Source organism: Antechinus flavipes, chromosome 1, assembly GCF_016432865.1.
Source record: "Antechinus flavipes isolate AdamAnt ecotype Samford, QLD, Australia chromosome 1, AdamAnt_v2, whole genome shotgun sequence".
Classification (NCBI taxonomy): Eukaryota; Metazoa; Chordata; class Mammalia; order Dasyuromorphia; family Dasyuridae; genus Antechinus; species Antechinus flavipes.
The window spans coordinates 347,517,706-347,536,529 of record NC_067398.1 but is presented as its reverse complement, the minus strand read 5'-3'; the positions used below and the strand labels follow the sequence as shown (position 1 = coordinate 347,536,529).

At 31.0% G+C, this 18,824-nt stretch overlaps 1 protein-coding gene across 2 annotated transcripts in view; it reads left to right on the top strand.

Moving 5' to 3' along the window:
* The window catches only part of MALT1 (MALT1 paracaspase), a 91,961-nt gene extending 77,592 nt beyond the window's left edge, over positions 1-14,369 (top strand). For both annotated transcript variants that reach the window (XM_051969569.1, XM_051969568.1), the window contains 7 exons: positions 2,028-2,205; positions 3,802-3,876; positions 4,235-4,362; positions 6,669-6,818; positions 7,682-7,839; positions 10,646-10,771; positions 13,142-14,369. In XM_051969569.1, the coding sequence (XP_051825529.1) occupies positions 2,028-2,205; positions 3,802-3,876; positions 4,235-4,362; positions 6,669-6,818; positions 7,682-7,839; positions 10,646-10,771; positions 13,142-13,564 (1,238 nt within the window). In that variant the 3' untranslated portion in view covers positions 13,565-14,369. The remainder of the gene's footprint in view (positions 1-2,027; positions 2,206-3,801; positions 3,877-4,234; positions 4,363-6,668; positions 6,819-7,681; positions 7,840-10,645; positions 10,772-13,141) is intronic.
* The last annotated feature ends 4,455 nt before the right edge of the window (positions 14,370-18,824 follow it).

Here is an 18,824-nt window from a genome sequence, read left to right as displayed (position 1 = left end):
AAGAATAGATTTGGAAGCATAGATTATGAATTTAGATGAAAATGTCTTTTAGACAGTTAGAAATACATTATGCTAAAAAACCATTTGTAGAAACTAATAAATATAAACAAATTTTCTAATGATATTTTATATACTTCTAAAAATAGAACTAATTCATTTATATTAATAACATACTTTATGCTATTGTACTTGGGGGTAAATTAAAATTGTTTTAAAAAAAGTAGAAGCAAGTTTTAATTAAAGTATTAATCCCATGACTTTTAGTACTCTATCCTTTTGCTTTTTGTACCCAATTTTTTTCATTCTGCAATCATATCATAGTTTAAAAAATAAGAAATACAATTATAAAAGATAAAATAGATGACTTGAAATTGAAAAGCTTCTGCATAAACAATATTAATTTATCTAGAATAAGAAAAGTGGTTGATGGGACAAAATTTCATATCAAATTTCTCTGATAAGGGTATCTGGTTACTATCTATCCATCTAGATACACACATATATATGTCTGCATAAATATACTTGTATGACTAATAACCATTACCATAATATGTGAGTGTATTATACATATACATGTATATGTATGGATAGCCATGATATGGTCAAAAGATATGAACAAAATTCTCAAAAGAAATAAAATGTATTCACAATTATATGAATAAACACTCCAAATCATTAATAATAACAGGAATGAAAATCAAAACAATCCTGAGGTTTCACCTCATACCCTGAAAATTGGCAAAAATAATTTTAAATGGTGATAGTATTGGAGATATTGCAGAAAGATAGGTACACTAATAGACTCTTGGTGGAACTGTGAAATGATGCAACATTGTGAGACCCATACCCTTTGAACCAGAGACTGATACTGAGCTTAATTCCAAGGAAGTCATTAATATACTCTAAAACATTTATAGCAACACTTTTTGCAATAGCTAAGAATTGGAATAAAGTAGATGCTTATCAATTGGGGAATGGTTAAAAAATGTTGGTACATGAATGTAATGGAATATTACTCTAATATAAGAAATTATATCTGTTACATATACAAAGAAGCATGGAAAGATTTTTTTTTTTGTGAACTGATTCAGAATGAAGGAAGCAGAGCCAAGAAAACAATACACACAGTAACCACAACAATATAAATTAAAAGAACTACCACAGACCAAAAGGTCAAAAGTGAACTAACAATATTAAAGAAATCAGAGTAGAACTCAAAGGAAAAAAAGATGAGAGAATCCATCTACCCTCTCTGTGGAGATGGGAAGTTAATAGTGGTTATACAAAACACATGTGTGTTTTGAGATCTTTTCATTGTATTCATTAATTGGATTGACTCTTTTCTTTAAAAATATTGTTATATAAAATGGATTTCTGGGAGAGGGAGAAAAGAGGAATACTTTGGATAACTATGATGATGTCAGAAATATAAAATATAAGTAAAAAAACTTTTTTAAAATCAGCTTAAAATAAAATAAACTAGTTTAGACAACAATTTTGACAGTTTATTTGGGACTAATTTCCTTAGTTGTGTGCTATTGTGTACATTAGAGGAAGTTCATTATTCTTGTTTGTAAAACAACTGTTTTAGGACCAGTTGTTTATTAAGCACCCATCTATCTCTTGATGGCATTTCATCATATCCTACTGTGTGTATATGTTCTTATCTCCCAGACTAGATTACAAAATGTCAGAGGGCAATAATAATATGTTTTATTTTGTACTCCTCTCTATAGTTCCTACATACATAAGTTTCCATAATTTTTCAAATACCGTACTTGAACTTTGTTTTAAAATAATTAAACTCATTTTAGTTAGCATTTGTTGTTTTTGCAATTGGATTTTAGGTATGAAGCAAATTATTCATTTTATTACATGATTTATTTTCATATCTTTATGAGTATTCATTCTCATGCATTTTATTTTCTGAATTTTGTTTGTATTAACATCAAATGAACAAATTTCATTTTCTAAAACATGAATGTTCAGATTTTAAAATTTCTCTGTGGGTTTATTTGTTCTCTCAGGCTTATTATATTATGCAGGACATGGCTATGAAAACTATGGGAATAGTTTTATGGTTCCTGTGAATGCTCCAAATCCATATAGGTCTGCAAATTGCCTGTGTGTGCAAAGTATACTTAAATTGATGCAAGAAAAAGAGACTGGACTCAATGTGTTCTTGTTGGATATGTGTCGGAAAAGGTAAAGTTTTTATTCTTTGTTAAATAGTGAGTAAATTCAGATTAACAAAATGTTAGTTTCTGAGATTAAATCTACAAAAATCAGAATGATGAGCATTAAATGAAATGAGAAGTTATTCTTATTTAAATAGATATATTACATCTTTGTTAAAACTAAAAATAAAATTATATGTATATATGTATAATAAAAGAAAATATTATCTTTAATTTAGCATGTAGTCACTTCAGTTAAAGGATTTTAGATCACTGATTAACTTTATTTAGATAGAAATTATATTTCATCAAAAAAGTTATTTTTATTGTCTCTATTTCACTTCGCGTGTGTGTGTGTGTGTGTGTGTGTGTGTGTGTGTGTGTGTGTGTGTATGTGATTCAGGTGGCTGCCAACCTCAAATTTTTTAATGACTTCAGTTCTCTCCACATCTTAGGTCTGTTAGTTTATCCAGATGTTCCTGTTCAATCTACCCCAACTTTATTTTACTCTCAAGTCACTGTAAAAACTAATCTTAAGCTTTTACTTTCCAAATTTTGATTGTCCAAGAAAGTATCTTTCATTTATAACACTGTTGCTATGGAAATAATTGTTCTCTGCAACCTAAATTCATGAAACTAGTCACCATGGTGAAGTAGATTTTACCTGCATTTATATATCACAGATTGTAAAATTATTCCCATATAATGGAAATAGTTCTTGCTAATGATTGGGTAGTGGAGGTGGAGCTCATATCAGTGCCTTATAGAATAATAAATTAAATTTCCTGATTCCAACTTCACTCACTTCTGTATTCTTTTCAAAGTTTTCTGGTTCAGTTCAATTTCTTTGTTAACAGAACTGATATAGATATTTTGAATATGGTTAGTACTTTTTAACAAACTAGTCTGATGATAATTAGATCCATTTTTATTGTTATATGTTTTGTTTAAATGTGTGACAGTAGGGCAATAGGTTATAGAATTTAAAGCTTGAAGAGAGATAATGTGGCCCGTCACCTTCATTTTACATGTAAGGAAATTAAGGCTTAAAAAGGTAAATTACAGAGCAAGACTTCAAACCTTGACTCTCTAAATCCAAATTCAGTGTTCTTTCCACTAGGCTTTGTGAATTTTCTTTTAGTTCATTTCAGATTGTAGTTTATCTTTTGATAGAAATTTAGGAGAAATACAAATTGGGTCTAAGTGGTACTTTGATGATGAGAATTCTTTAAGTGTAGGAAATTCTCACATTCTCTACTTTTGTTCCCCCTTCCCAAGAGAATTGTCTGTTATTTAATCAACAGAGAGTCATAACTATTTATCATCTCCAGTTATACTTTTATTCTCATCTAAAGAAAGAAGAGTATTATTAACTCTGTTTTTCTTCTTACCTTCATGTAAATTATGCCTCATTTCTTTGGGGGAGGGGAAGTGAAAGAAATGTGACCATTAGATAATATAATTTGAGAACCATTATTCTAACCTATTTCTGTATCTTTTTTCAACTCAATAAATACATATTAAATATAGTCATGATATAATAGTTTTGTTAACATTATTTTAACTGGTTTTAAGGCATTTCCCCCTCCCCATCTTATTTCCATGTCTATTGCTTTTATTCTAGAAATGACTACGACGATACTATTCCAATCTTGGATGCTTTGAGAGTCACTGCTAATATTGTTTTTGGATATGCAACGTAAGAAAATTTAATATTTGTTTCAGAAATGTCTTATTTTATAAAAATAATTCTTAATGCATTTTATTTTTGACTTCCTATTTATAACTGTTAAGAATTCTTTTAGAAATGATCTCTTTTTTAAAAAATTAAAGAATTAGAGATTTGCAGATATAATAAGTAAATTTGCTCCTTAGTTTCCCCTAGTCACAAATTTATCCAGTAGTTGTATACTACTTCTCTGAATAGTAACTTCAGAATCAAGAAGGTATATTGCTAGTACTTTCCCAAATAGAAATTAGACGACTAAATCTATCAATTAGTTAGGAAAATCTCTTTACTTTGTTATAAATATTTGGTTCTTATTACTGTTTTGAAGATGCCAAGGAGCAGAAGCTTTTGAAATCCAACATTCTGGATTAGCAAATGGAATCTTCATGAAGTTCTTAAAAGATCGATTATTAGAAGACAAGAAAATTACTGTGTTACTGGATGAAGTTGCAGAAGGTACAAATGAAAGTCTAAGGGAAAGCTATTTTTCCAGGTCCCTGTTTTTATAATTCTCCTCTCCCTGTATTTGGGATTATTAGAGTTTAGAGATAGTGTTTATTATGTAATTTCTCTTGAAATTTATCTAAACTCTATATCTAAACTCTAAAATTCTATGATTCCAATATATGTTTTCTTTATTTCCCAACTTCATGCCTTTTTACTTTTGTTAAGTAATTTTTTTCAGTCATGTTCAACACTCCATAACCTCATCTGGGGTTTTCTTGGTAAAGATACTGGAAGGACTTATCCTTTTCTTCACCAACTTATTTACAGATGAGGAAATTGAGGCATACAGAATTAAATGACTCATGCAGAGTCCCACAGCTATTAAGTGTTTGAGGCCACATTTGAACTCATGAAAATAAGTCTTTCTGATTCCAAGTCCAGTGCTCTATTCACTGTGCCACCTAACTGCCTTTTCACTAGCTTCTCATATCTGAAATTCTCTTCCTTTTCATCTCTTCTCCCTGGTTTTCCTGGGTTCCTTCAAGATTCAGCTCAAATAACACCTTCTGCAGCAGATTTCTCCCAGGACCCACCACTGTGAGTGCTTCCTTCTGAAATTATCTGCCATTTATTCAGTATAGAACTGTTTGAATCTGTTATCCCATATAAGAATATGAGTAAAATAAGGAGATTAAACTACATGATTTCTAAATTTTAGGGATAAGGAAAGTTTTTGTAGATATATTTTGAGAAAAAGGCTGATATGCATATACAGGGTTTTGGTTTTCTTTTTTCATTGTGGAAGTGGGATAGTGAGTGACGAGTGGAAGGGAGTTAGGAATAGGGGTTCCCTCTCCAAATGAACTGAAGAAATATAGGGAAATCCAGAAGGAATCATAAATTAGCAGGACAGCTATGAAAGTTATAGGTTGAATTTATTGTAAACTTTTAAAAGAATAGAGATTTGTAGTTTTATGCTCGATTCTCTCTTTGTCCTATATATTGAAATGCTCCTTTTATTTAGTATTTATTCAATTCAGATTTTTTTTTGTGTAAAGAGAATTTTTTAAAAAGAAAAGATAAAAAGAATGCAACAGGATATTACTGTATCTTAAAGAATGATTTATATAGTCTTCAAAGATGTATGGGAATACTTAGTAACTGATGCAGAGTAAAATTAGAAAGAAACAGGAAAAAAACTTTACACAAAGGCTACAACTGTGCAAATGAATTAAACCAAAAAAGAGATAAGAAAATTTCTTCTCTTCTTTGCATATATTATCAAACTCAGTTGATATGTTAGTTAATTTTGCTAAACTGCTTCTTCCTCTCTATTTCTACAACAAAATTCTCTTTTATAAGGAGGGCTCACTGGGGAAAGGGTGGAAGAACATGTTCAGAAGTGGTATTAAAAACAAAAGATATCAATAAAAAAAAATTTAAGGGCTACTGGTTTCTGAAAGGAATAATTGTGTACTTTATCTTTGGTCAAACAGATCATCGTTTTTCTTAGACCAACAAAGATTCTTTTAAAGGAGACCTTTAAAAACTGTTTTATATATACTTCATTTCTACTAAGAACTACAAAAAAAATTTAAAGACTTGCCCAGCATTTAAAAATTTGGACAACTTTCTTTATCATTGTCACTATTCTTTTAAAATTACCTTGAATCCACTAATTTTGTTTGTTTTCATATTTTGGATTAAGAATCATGTTTCAGTCTGCTCAGGTTATTTTACAAAATTCATCAGCAATGTAGAAAAGAATATAAAACACAACATAAGATAAACATAAAAAATATCATAAAATGAAGAGACCATAAATACTGTTATTTTTACTTAGCGAATAGAATAATGCATTGGAATTAATATGCTTCAAAGTAGATCATGGTAGATGAGTATTTTATTTTGAAACTGTATAAGATTAACTATTTGGCATAGTTAACTGATCCTTTCAAAAATTATATTGAATTTTGGGTTTGGAAACAATCCTGAGAAATCAACCTACTTCTACCTTGAACTAAGATCTCAATGTTGCCTACATTATTTATTTGCAAAATAAAAACTGTATTTTATAATATTGTTCATCATATAAGTATTCTCACCCAACTCCCAGATGATCAGCCTTGAGGGAGAGAGAGAGAAATGTATAGAAAGATAATTTATAGAAATTAGAGGAAGATAATTGAAAGCAAGAAAAATAGACATATTGATATGATCATTAGTAAAAGATCATTGTCTGAATCTTGTATGCTCACAATATATAAGTATATATGCTTATACATATGTATATATGAATGTATCATCTTTTTTAGATATGGGAAAATGTCACCTAACCAAAGGCAAACAGGCCTTAGAGATCCGAAGCAGTTTATCTGAAAAGAGGGCACTTACTGATCCCATACAACAAACATTATGTTCTCCAGAATCATTGGTGCGAAATTTACAATGGGCCAAAGCACATGGTACAGTAAATTTTATTTTGTTAAGATTTTTCTAGAAATTTATTAAGATGACAATATAGAGTTTTTCTCAATTGTTATTATTTCTTCCAAATTTATTACAAAAGTACTTTAACCTTAAAATGAAGAACACAGAATTGAATCAGGCTCCGTTTTGCCTCTAATTTCAATATGTCTTTGGACAAAGAGATTAACATCATAAGTAAAATGAGTATATTGTAATTGTTGTATAATATGGTCAGATCTTCATATTGAGGAGATAATTATCAAGCTAATACACTATTTAGATTCTTCTCCATCTATACTATATTCTAATTCATTCTATGTTGGTAGTACTGTGAGATTTGGTGTAAGAAGCTAAAGCAATTTTGGGACTCTTCAAAGTGTCTGTACTATATACAAATCTATTATCATGGATAATTGGAAGTTAGCTGAACACCCATAATATACTGTCACTAAATAGAATAATCTTAAATAAAATTTAGATCTCCTGTTAATAAATTAATATTTAGGTACATTTGGAATATAAAATGTCACATAAATATTGTAGCTATATCCACATGAAAATGGGTATTGCATGACTTAACAAATAATTGTATCATTAATAAAAGTATCAAAACATGTAATGGGCATCATTGAGCATTACATCAACAAATATTCTTGAACATCTACATGCTAGCCACCATAAGAGTCAGAAAGACAATCGAACATGGTTCCTTCCACTGGAGAAGTGGTTAATTTAACTGAGGAGCTCAAAGTGTAATTAATAGATGAAGTATGTGTGTTTTGTATTGCCTAGAAATTTTATTAAAACTCTTTTAATTTAACTTTTAAAATAATAACTTAAATATATACTTTTTTTTCAGAACTTCCAGAAAGTATGTGTCTTGATTTTAAATCTGGTGTTCAGATTCAACTAGGTTTTGCAGCTGAGTTTTCCAATGTCATGATTATCTACACAAGAATAGTATACAAACCACCTGAAATAACGATGTGTGAAGCCTATGTTACAGATTTTCCATTTGTGAGTTACTCATTTTTCTTATTTTTCTAATATTCATTCATTGAAAATAACATGCTTCCAGTCTGCTAACAGATACATGGTTTAGAGACAGAAGTATGTCTTACGTTAGAGATAATTATCATAATATATGAGAAACTGATCACTGTCTAGTTTTATTTTATTATTCAGTGTTTTAGAGTATAAAAAAGAAATTACCTAACTTCAGAAAAGGCAGCCTTAAAATATTTTTGTGTGCTAAAAAGTAATGTGAATAATAAAGTGTACTTTGAAAATAGAAATCACCATGGATTTATATTTTAAACTCAGATGAATCTCATTTTAACTCATCTATCTGAGTCCTTTTGGCTAAATACATTAGAATAATCTTCTGATGCAATGGGAATCATCTACTAATATCAATTCTAAGTATTTAACAGATGAGAAATCTGTTTCATTATCTAAAGAACATCATAATCTTATTTTCATTCTCATAAATTTATTTATTTTTAATATATATTGTTTTATGAATCATATTAGTAGAGAAAAATCAGCAAAAGGGAAAAACCTGGGAAAAATTAAAAAAAAAAATAGAAAAAAGAAGTGAACATAGCATATATTGGTTTACATTGTCTCCTTAGTTCTTTTTTGTGGATGCAGATGGCATTTTCTGTCCAAAGTCCATTATTGTTGCTTTGGATCACTAAACCACTGAGAAGAACCAAGTGTTTCATAGCTGATCATCTCACATTCTTGCTGTTATTGTGTAGAATGTAGTCCTGGTTCTGCTTGTTTCACTCAGCATCAGTTCATGTTAATCTTTCCAGGCTTTTCTAAAATCAGCTTGTTCATCATTTTTTTATACAACAATAATATTTCATTACCTTTATATACCACAATTTCTTCAGCCATTCCCCAATTGATGGGCATCTATTCACTTTCCACTTCTTTGCTACTACAAAAAAAAAAAATATATATATATATATATATATATATATATATATATATAAAATTTTTAAAAAGTGGCTACAAATATTTTTGCATATGTAGGTCTTTTTTTCTTCTTTATGATTTCATTGGGATACAGACCCAATAATGGCATTGCTGGGTCAAAGATTATGCACAGTTTTATAGCTCTTTGGACATAGTTCCAAATTGCTCTCCAAAAGGGTTGGATCATTTCACAAGTTTACCAACAATGCATTAGTGTCCCAGTTTTCCTACATCCTCTCCAACATTTATCATTATCTTTTTCTATCATCTTAACCAATCTGAATGATGTGAAATGGTACCTCAGAGTTATTTTTAATTTGCATTTCTCTAATCAATAGTTATTTAGAACATTTTTCACATAACTATAGATGACTTTAATTTCATCATCTGAAAATTGTTCATATCCTTTGACCATTTATCAGTTGGGGAATGACTTGTGTTATTATAAATTTGACACAGTTCTTCATATATTTTAAAAATGAGACCTTTATTAGAAACACTGACTGTAAAGATTTTTTCCTAGCTTTGTACTTCCCTTTTAATCTTGTTTCTGTTGGTTTTGTCTGTGGCAAGACTTTTTAATTTAATGTAATCCAAGTTGTCCATTTTGCCTTTCATAATGTTCTCTAGTTCTTTGGTCATAAATTCCTCCCTTCTCCAAAGATCTGATAGGTAAATTATCCCTTGTTCTCCTAATTTGTTTTTATCATTTTTTTAGTTTTCCCAGCAATTTTCGTCAAATAGTGAGTTCTTATTGCAGAAGCTGGAGTTTGGGGGGTTATCAAATACTAGATCACTATAAATCTTGATTGTGTGTTATGTGTATCTAATCTATTCCACTGATTCACCACTCTATTTCTTAATACCAAATGGTTTTCCTGCCTGCTATTTTATAATAAAGTTTTAAGTTTGGTACTACTAAGCCACCATTTTTTGCATTTTTCTCATTACTTCCCTTGATATTCTTGACCTTTTGTTCTTCCAGATGAATTTTGTTGCTAATTTTTTCTAGTATTATAAAATAATTTTTGGCAGTTTGATTGTTATGGCACTGAACAAGTAGACCAGTTTGGGCAGAATTGTTATTTTTATTATATTAGCTCAGCCTGCCATGATAATCTTTTAAAAAGGAAACTACATACCTTTCCGTGGTAAGTTTATTTTTTCAGGACACTAGAATATCCTTGAAGAAATAATGTACTTACTGTGGATTAAGGTTGTTGTGATTAAAAGTAAGTGAAAGCTCCATGCACATAGAATGGGCATGTAGGAATATAATCTTCACATCATGTTTATTGATTGCATTTTCATTGCACTTCATTAAGTGCCTTCTGTGGAAAGCTTTGTACAAGATCTTTTTAGTTCAAAGTAAAGAATCATGTGCTTAGACCAAAATGTAGTCTATTAAAATGCTTATAATGCTGTTCATGAAAATAAGTTAATGATGTCTTTTACCCCATTTTTATTATTGAAGTTGCCAATTGAATCTTTGTTTAAAAAATTAATTTAATCAAGTAGTTTTGGTTTCAAATTTTGTTTTCCATGTACTTTTCTACTGTATTCTGTCAACAGGGTCAGAGATTTAGAGGTGGAAGGGACCTTAAATTCATGAAATCCAAACTTCCTTTTTCATTAAGGAACACAAGGCACAGAGATTCAATTGCTTTCCCAGAGGCACTTATCTGCTGAGTCCAAGCCCAGTGCCTGATCCACCATGTTGAGTTCCCTCTAAGCTAGAAGTGTCCCTAAAACCAGGATTCTCTTAAGATTTTCTACATGATATAATTGCTTAGTGATTATTATTGATTTATTTGTTGGATGTCTCAAATTTTCACAGGATCTAGATGTTGATCCAAAAGATGCAAATAAAGGAACCCCTGAAGAGACTGGTAGCTATTTAGTGTCCAAGGATCTTCCCAAGCATTGTCTTTACACTCGACTTAGTTCACTGCAGAAGTTAAAGGTAACAACCACACTTGTATTTGGAAATGTGAACCTGTTCTTTGTCCGCAGATATTTCAGTAACTATTAGACTTGTTAGATTGATAATGGGATACTGGGGAAGATATTACTGCCCTATATGGTGTGGTGGTTGCTGTTCTCTGTGCTGTTGGCCTCAAAATTTAGGACTGTAGAAAGGCTATTATCGTGGAATGTTAGAGGGGATGTGGAAAAACAGGGACACTAATACATTGTTGGTGGAATTGTGAATACATCCAGCCATTCTGGAGAGCAATTTGGAACTGTGCTCAAAAAGTTATCAAACTGTGCATACCCTTTGATCCAGCAGTGTTTCTACTGGGCTTATACCCCAAAGAGATACTAAAGAAGGGAAAGGGACCTGTATGTGCCAAAATGTTTGTGGCAGCCCTGTTTGTAGTGGCTAGAAGCTGGAAAATGAATGGATGCCCATCAATTGGAGAATGGTTGGGTAAATTGTGGTATATGAATGTTATGGAATATTATTGTTCTGTAAGGAATGACCAGCAGGATGAATACAGAGAGGACTGGCGAGACTTACATGAACTGATGCTAAGTGAAACGAGCAGAACCAGGAGATCATTATATACCTCAATAATGATACTGTTTGAGGATGTATTCTGATGGAAGTGGATCTCCTCAATAAAGAGAGCTTTAATTGATCAAAGATGGACAGAAGCAGCTACACCCAAAGAAAGAACACTGGGAAATGAATATAAACTGCTTGCATTTTTGTTTTTCTTCCCGAGTTATTTATACCTTCTGAATTCAATTCTCCCTGTGCAACAAGAAAACTGTTCGGTTCTTCACACATATATTGTATCTAGGATATACTGTAACCTATTCAACATGTAAAGGACTGCTTTACATCTGGTGGGGGGAGGGAAGGAGGGGAAAAATCAGAACAGAAGTGAATGCAAGGGATAATGCTGTAAAAAAATATTCTGGCATGCGTTCTATCAATAAAAAGTTATAAAAAAAAAAAAGAAAGAAAGAAAAAAAGAAAAGAAAGAAAGGCTATTGTCATCCCTTATTTTGTGAATAAATTCTGCTTTTAAATTTTTTTAGCATTTCCTTTTTTAATAACTTCAAAATAAAGAATAATGAAGTGATTTCCAAAAGTTTAACAGAGAGGTATTAGCAGACTCAGTCTTATAATTCCCAATACTATTTTGATCTTATTTTTCACTCCTACCTGCCTTTTAGGGAGAAATTTTCTTGATGACCATATTTATTGGGTACAAGTAGATTTCTGATGAGTTTCAATTTTTTACTTAAGAGTATTTGATATAAATACATGTATTTATTCTTATAGATTCAGCCTATAACTTGTTCTAGTTAGTTTTCTTCCCCTCTCTACATCAGTAGTTTGGTTTTTTTTTTCCCCTACTAAAGTTCCATTCTGATGTTTCATCATGGTATAGAGCAACTGATCCTGAGTTCTTAGAGGCTAAGTGTGCAGGGCAGAAATTTGGCCAAATTCTGCCAACCTGAAGAGCCTTTAAGTCCAGGCAGGTACTCTTCATCTGTGCTGTGAGAACCAACCTCACTCAGTTTGGGAGAGTCTTCCATATTAGAGAGTTGGACTGCATGGGTTTGATTAATTTTGGAGACTATCTTATGAAGACTATCTACTGAGTCATTGAGAAATTGATATTTTCATCAGTTGAGAGAGAGTTCATACTAATAAAGTCAAGGTCTTTAAAATATTGAAGTAAGAAGCAAGTTCTAACTTGTAATATTTTCAAACCACATAGCCACTAAATATAGATTATTCACATATTTAAGGATGATTTTGTCATCATTATTGCTTTGAACTTGTCTTATCTAATAGCTATGGAGGGCAAGTTTTCTAAGCTACAATACACAGAATTCTTTGCAACAATTTTTAGGAAGATTAATCTGAGGACTATGTAATTCTGTCTATCAGTCCCAAGAACTGAGATTATATTTTATCTCCAGGGAATGGACACAGACACTGACAATAAAAGCAAAGGCAGCCTCTGCCAATTTAGGGGAGATGAAAAGGATTCAGGAAATACCCAAGAAGAATTAGAGTATGGGTTTAGATTGGGAGAGTTATGAGACTTAGAAAAGGAGATGAGAATTTTAAAATTATTTTTACTGATATCTTTTGTTTCCACATCACCTCATTTCAAAAAATGTCCTTTCCCTATGTTATCCAGAGAGCCATCTTTTGTAATTGAAAAAAAAAAAAAAAGAAAAAAAGAAAAAGAAAAAATTTTCAGCAAAATCAACATGGTAACTGTCTGGCAGCATATGTAATATTGATGAGCAAATGTTTAGGGATGATAAATTTTCATTCTTTAAAACATTTTTTTTTCATTTTTAGGAACACCTAATCTTCACAGTGTGTTTATCCTATGAATATCCAGGAATGGAAGATACTATAGAAGAAAGACAAGAAGTGAATGTTGGCAAACCTCTCATTGCTAAATTAGACATTCATCGAGGATTGAGAAGAAAGAGTTGCTTTCAAGCTTGTTTCATGCCAAATAGTCATTGCCAGAACCCTACCTCCACCTCATTGGCAGCTGAACATTATCATTCTTCTCCAGACTCGTTCCATATTGTCTACAATTCAGAACCTGATAACTCTGGTAGTTGTCATTGCAACCACACTCCAGATACACTTATTACAAGTCATGGTGTGCAAAATTATTCATCTCCATTCGTTAGGAGTAATGAACCTGTAGAAACAACTGATGAACTGCCATTCACTTTTTCTGACCAGCTCACATTTTCTGAAAAATAGCAATGTTAGTTCATGAAAATAGCATTACACCTTAATTCCTGATATATAGTATTATCTGGGCATGCACTAAGTATTTGGGATTTAAAAAAAAAAAAAAAGGTGCTATAAGGGGAAATTAAGTCTCCCAGCAAACTCAGGATTATTTTCTTTGTTATGTAAATGTTGTATAGTTGATTGCAAATATCCTTTTCCTTCACTTTCAGGTTTTTAAATTGGTTTACACTATGTAAATACAAGAATATAATGTATATAGGGAATAAAAATGGCTTAAATTATGACCATTCCAAAGTAGGAATAATGAAAATGAAAGTTTTACACTTGAAGCATATGCCCTATAGATATTATTTTAGGACATCCTGCTTTTATTCAGAGATGCATTTTATCTATGATCTATATTTCATAAGAAGATGAAAATAACTTTAATTTTGCTTTATATTATAGCACGTACACTTTTGTTTTTAATGTTATAAAATCATCCAGAAAATTATAGTTGAGGATTATTTAGATTTTTTTGGTGTTTTTTTTTTTAACTGGGGGAAAGAGGCCATTCTTTGCCTCAGTTTCTACCTAGCCTTAATCTTCTTATGAAAGTTCATCATATTGTGATTGTTATTTTGTAAACAACCTGGCATTAGTTTGCCAAATTCTTATTTTGTTTGTATTTTTCAGCCTTTGTCTATAATTGTAAATTTTGGGGTGGGGAGCTAAAATGAAGGGGGTTTTTATTACTTGCAATTCAAAGTGTATTTTATGGCTTACTTATTTCTAATTTTGATAATTTTAATAAAGGAAAATATACCTATAACATTAGAAGTATTCAATGCAAAGTGATTCAGCAAATTTATGTAGCTTGAAAAATGCAATAAACATATTACTAGCATGAAAATAATTTATTAATTCAGTAATTATAATTTCCTACTGAAATATGTCTTGGTATCTCAGATATTGCTAGCTAGGAAAAATTTGAGTAAATTATTTAATATCAACTTCATGATTCAGAATTGTCCCTTAAATTTGTATTTCACAAATAGTTTGTTGAATTAATATCAATTGACACTTTAAAACATGTTTTAATTCAGTATTAAATACTCTTAAATATTATATAAAAATGAATGAATATAAGAAAATTAACAGATGTGTGTTTCATTTTGTATTTCAGAATTCAATGAAAAATACTTTTTGAGAGGTTTTAAAATTATATTACAATCTACTTCAGAAACTATAGAGTGTAAATCAGAAATTCCTTTATATCTAATTACTTAGTAGGAAAATGAAATAGTAAATTCATCCATGTAGAAGTATTATTAAGAAACAGTTAACTAATGCTATAGTCAAAGAAAAATCATTATTCATAATGCTGTACCTCAAAAAATACAGTCATTGCCTTGATGCAGTCATAGTGCAATTTTAAACTCTTAAACTTTATTTTAGCAAAATCCTACGTTTTCATTGTTGAATGCAGGATTCTGAGTTCTCAAAAAAAAAAAAAGTGTGTCTGCAGAGATTCCATTTTCTGAATTTATATCAAGCAGAAAAGGTTTCACTTAATTCAAGTGCAGTCAGTTGATGAACTGTGTTAGTGACTCAAGATCCAGTCTAGATAATTTTGGAGTTATCACTAAAAGCATTGCCACAGCAATTAATCAAGGCTGTCAACTAAGGTATGGAGTGATTGTCATATACTTCCATTGAAAGAAAGTCCACAGAAAATCCCTAACAGTCATCTTTTAAAGTATTGAAGTAACTCATGAATTTTATTTCTATAAACTATAGTATATAATCTACTTTTCCAGCTAATTTGAACTTTTTGGTCACAGATCTGAAATTCATTGTGTAGTATACTGAAACGAAACTTTTTTTTTTTTTTTTTTTTTTTAGTTTTTTTAAATTCTGAATTTAAGCTCTGAAGAAAATGAACACCTCCATAGTAGAAATCAGCTAGGTGGTGTCACGGATTGAACCCTGGACCAGGAATCAAGAAATATCGAGTTCAAATATTACCTTGAACATTTAGTAGCTATGTGATTCCACTCAACTCACTCAATCTCTACCTTAGTTTTCTCATCTGCAAAAATGAGTTTCAAACAAGATAACATATGGAAATATTTACTTTAAAGTATCATGGTTTTATATACTTTTTAAAAATAGATAGCACATAAAACTGTTGATCTCCATTACTTGTACCATGTTTTCTATAAGGCACCATTGATTATTACACCTACTTAAGAGTATTTACCTATATTAAGTAAGCACACTTCTTAATTGAAGCAGTCTGAAGTGAGTATAAACAGGGCCTTTCCTCCTTCCTAAATCAAAGTCTCTATGTAAGAGATGTAGCATTATTGCCAATGTTTTTCATTCTTTTAACTTCTTTCAACAACTATAAAAAATGTGTTTTAAACCCCCAGGGTAATTTAACATATTACTCAACATTTTTTTAGATCCACTTATAACCTGAGTCATTAAAAATTTTGAGTATGAACTCCTTGGGCCATTGGCAAGCCCCCAAGTGGTATGTCAACCACCGAATGAGAGCCACTAACCAAAAGAATAGATGTAAAAGAAAAGACCTCTGTCAGGACCAGATGGAGATTTTTGAGGGTCCAAATTAGAGAGGTAGGAGCGGAGATGAGATGTAACTGTGGCAGAAAGAGATACTGAAGGAAGTTGTTGGTTGGTATTACAGGAATCACAGCAAAGGATTGAACTGAGGGGAGACCCAAGTAAAGGTTGGTTCTTTCTGTAGGAAAAACTGGATATTTTTTCCTACAGGAAAAGCTGTAGGAAAAACAAGGAATTCCCTTCTGGTGCTTCTTTATCCACAGATATTACAATATAGTTATTCCTTCCACTTTGCAGGTGTTAGGGATTCTGTGCCCACAAATCTGGAAAATCCATGTAAAATTTTTTGACCCTTTGTTCTTGAGCAGTCTGAATTATTATGGTATTAAAATATAAAATATGTTGACATTATACAAGATTATACATGTTTTATGCATTTCTGAGTTCCTAAACTTTTACTATATTGTCTGCTAGCCTTTGTATATAGTCTGCTACTTTTGCAAAACTCCCCCCAAATTCCCATTTAATTTCTTGTACCAACTCACAATATATCAAAACCAAGATGGGAAAAGTTAAGTTGTGGAAGGAATAACTAACATGCTGTTTATTAATCTAAAGTGTGACTCACTGGATTTTGATGGCTCGAAATGAATGTAAATAACAATTATTTCTGTTCTGGCCAGAAACTCTTAAGGGTCTTCTCCTCCCAGACTGATTCTTTTGTGAAGGCAAACTAGGCCATCTTTTGCCTCAGTTCTTACCTAGACTAATTACTGAATGGGTTGCCTCAGACAAATCTGGAAAAATCTTAGCTCGAAAAGGCCTCTCTTACTGCATTTGGGGCCATCAGCAGTGGTCCTAATTTATGTTTTGCCATTGGACTTCAATGACTCTGGAGAAGAAATGAGATTAATGACTGCACAGTTCTACCTCACTTAAATCCAATTCACTTGCATGTCAAGACTCTGATGATGTCAATACTCTTCTTCAAAGAAAAGGGATGAATAACAATACCTAATGTGTCCAATAAAATAAATTTTGCCTCAACCACCAAGAAGCCAGAAGTTAAACAGATCTCTAAACTAGAATTCCTACATATAAATGTAAATTAGGCAGGAAGCTCAAATTCTGCCTAAAATGTCAGGAATATTCCTAAATGGGAACTTGTAGTAATTGAAACTGCTCCATAATTTTTTGTCTAAAATAAACAATATGGTTAATATAATTATACAATCATAACACATATCAGATTAATTCCTGTCTCAATGAGGGGATGAGGAGAGGGAGGGAGAAAAAATGGAAATCAAAATATTATGAAAGTAAATGTTGAAAACAAATAGATTTTTTAAAAAACTTGTAGCTGAAGAGGAGAGAACCATTTGGATCTTGGAACAATTATATTGCCTCAATTTTAAAACAAATTACTTATACCAACATATTACATTTTCATTTTAAGTATATAATAACTCAATAGGTAACTTTAAAAACTGTCATTCTTGTCTCTGACTTCTGTACATTTTCTAAAATTGCTTTGATAATCCCATTCTCTTTTCTTTTTTTGTAACCCTAATTGTAGCCATGTCCCCTGAGAATTCCCCTCTTCAAAATAATAAAGAAAAAACAAATGTTTGTAGCAAATGTGAAAAATTAAGAAAAACACAGTCTTCCTTTAGCCATGTCTAAAATTTCTTGACCTAATTTTTAACAAAATTGTTCTGAAATCCTGTTTTCAGATTTTTTCTAGTTTATGTATAATTTTAAATTAAGTGACTGGACTATTCACCCGAATTTTAAAATATCATGAAGGTATAGATGTACTACACCTATTAATTTGTTACAACAGATATTTTATCACTGAGCTTATAATTAAAACCAAAATATGTCACAATAAACTTTTAGATGATGAACTTGAATTAAATGCAAGTGTATTTAACCACTATGCTAAAGCTAGCATTTCTCTGACCTAACATTTCTTCCCACTCACCACGTTGGGGAGGCTTTTCCCTGGCATGAAGTGAGAAGAAGGCCTGGACCAAAATCCCGCAGAATGAAGAAAAAAAAAACCCATCCTTCATGATGTTGGAATAGGTTAAAGCCTTTACTAAAAAGAAGTTACCAACATCAATGAAATCAGCCAACAAATGACAAATTATTCAATAATAGAGTTTTTGTGTCAAATTATAAATTCTTATAATGTAGGATATATGTTTTTAAATCACAGCCTACTTTATCATTTTGTCTTCATTTTCATTTCAAAATCAAAATACTTGTATTTGTATTGTTGATACCAAATTCTCTATTTCTATAGTATGAGTATTCCAACTTTTAAGATAAGAAGGAAAATAATGTTCATATTCTGTGACAATATTTCTGTTACCATAGCAACAAATGCTTAACTAACACATTTTTTCCTGTTGAATAAAAGGATAGAGCCCAAGAGAGAAGTGAGAAGGTTTCAGTCATAATAAATCTTGCTTTGCTTTTTTTGTCATTGTAGTTAGATAACAAAGTCAATCATTTGGAAATTTACCCTGGAGCTTATTATAAATGAATATTACCATCTGTGGCTTTGTAGAAGATTTGGAAATTTTTCATGACGAATTTTTCATTGAACCAAAACCTTGCTATGCTTTTTTTTTATCTGTTTGAAGGAACAAGACAGGAAAGGACTGGAAAGAAAAATGCAGGTGGAACTAAG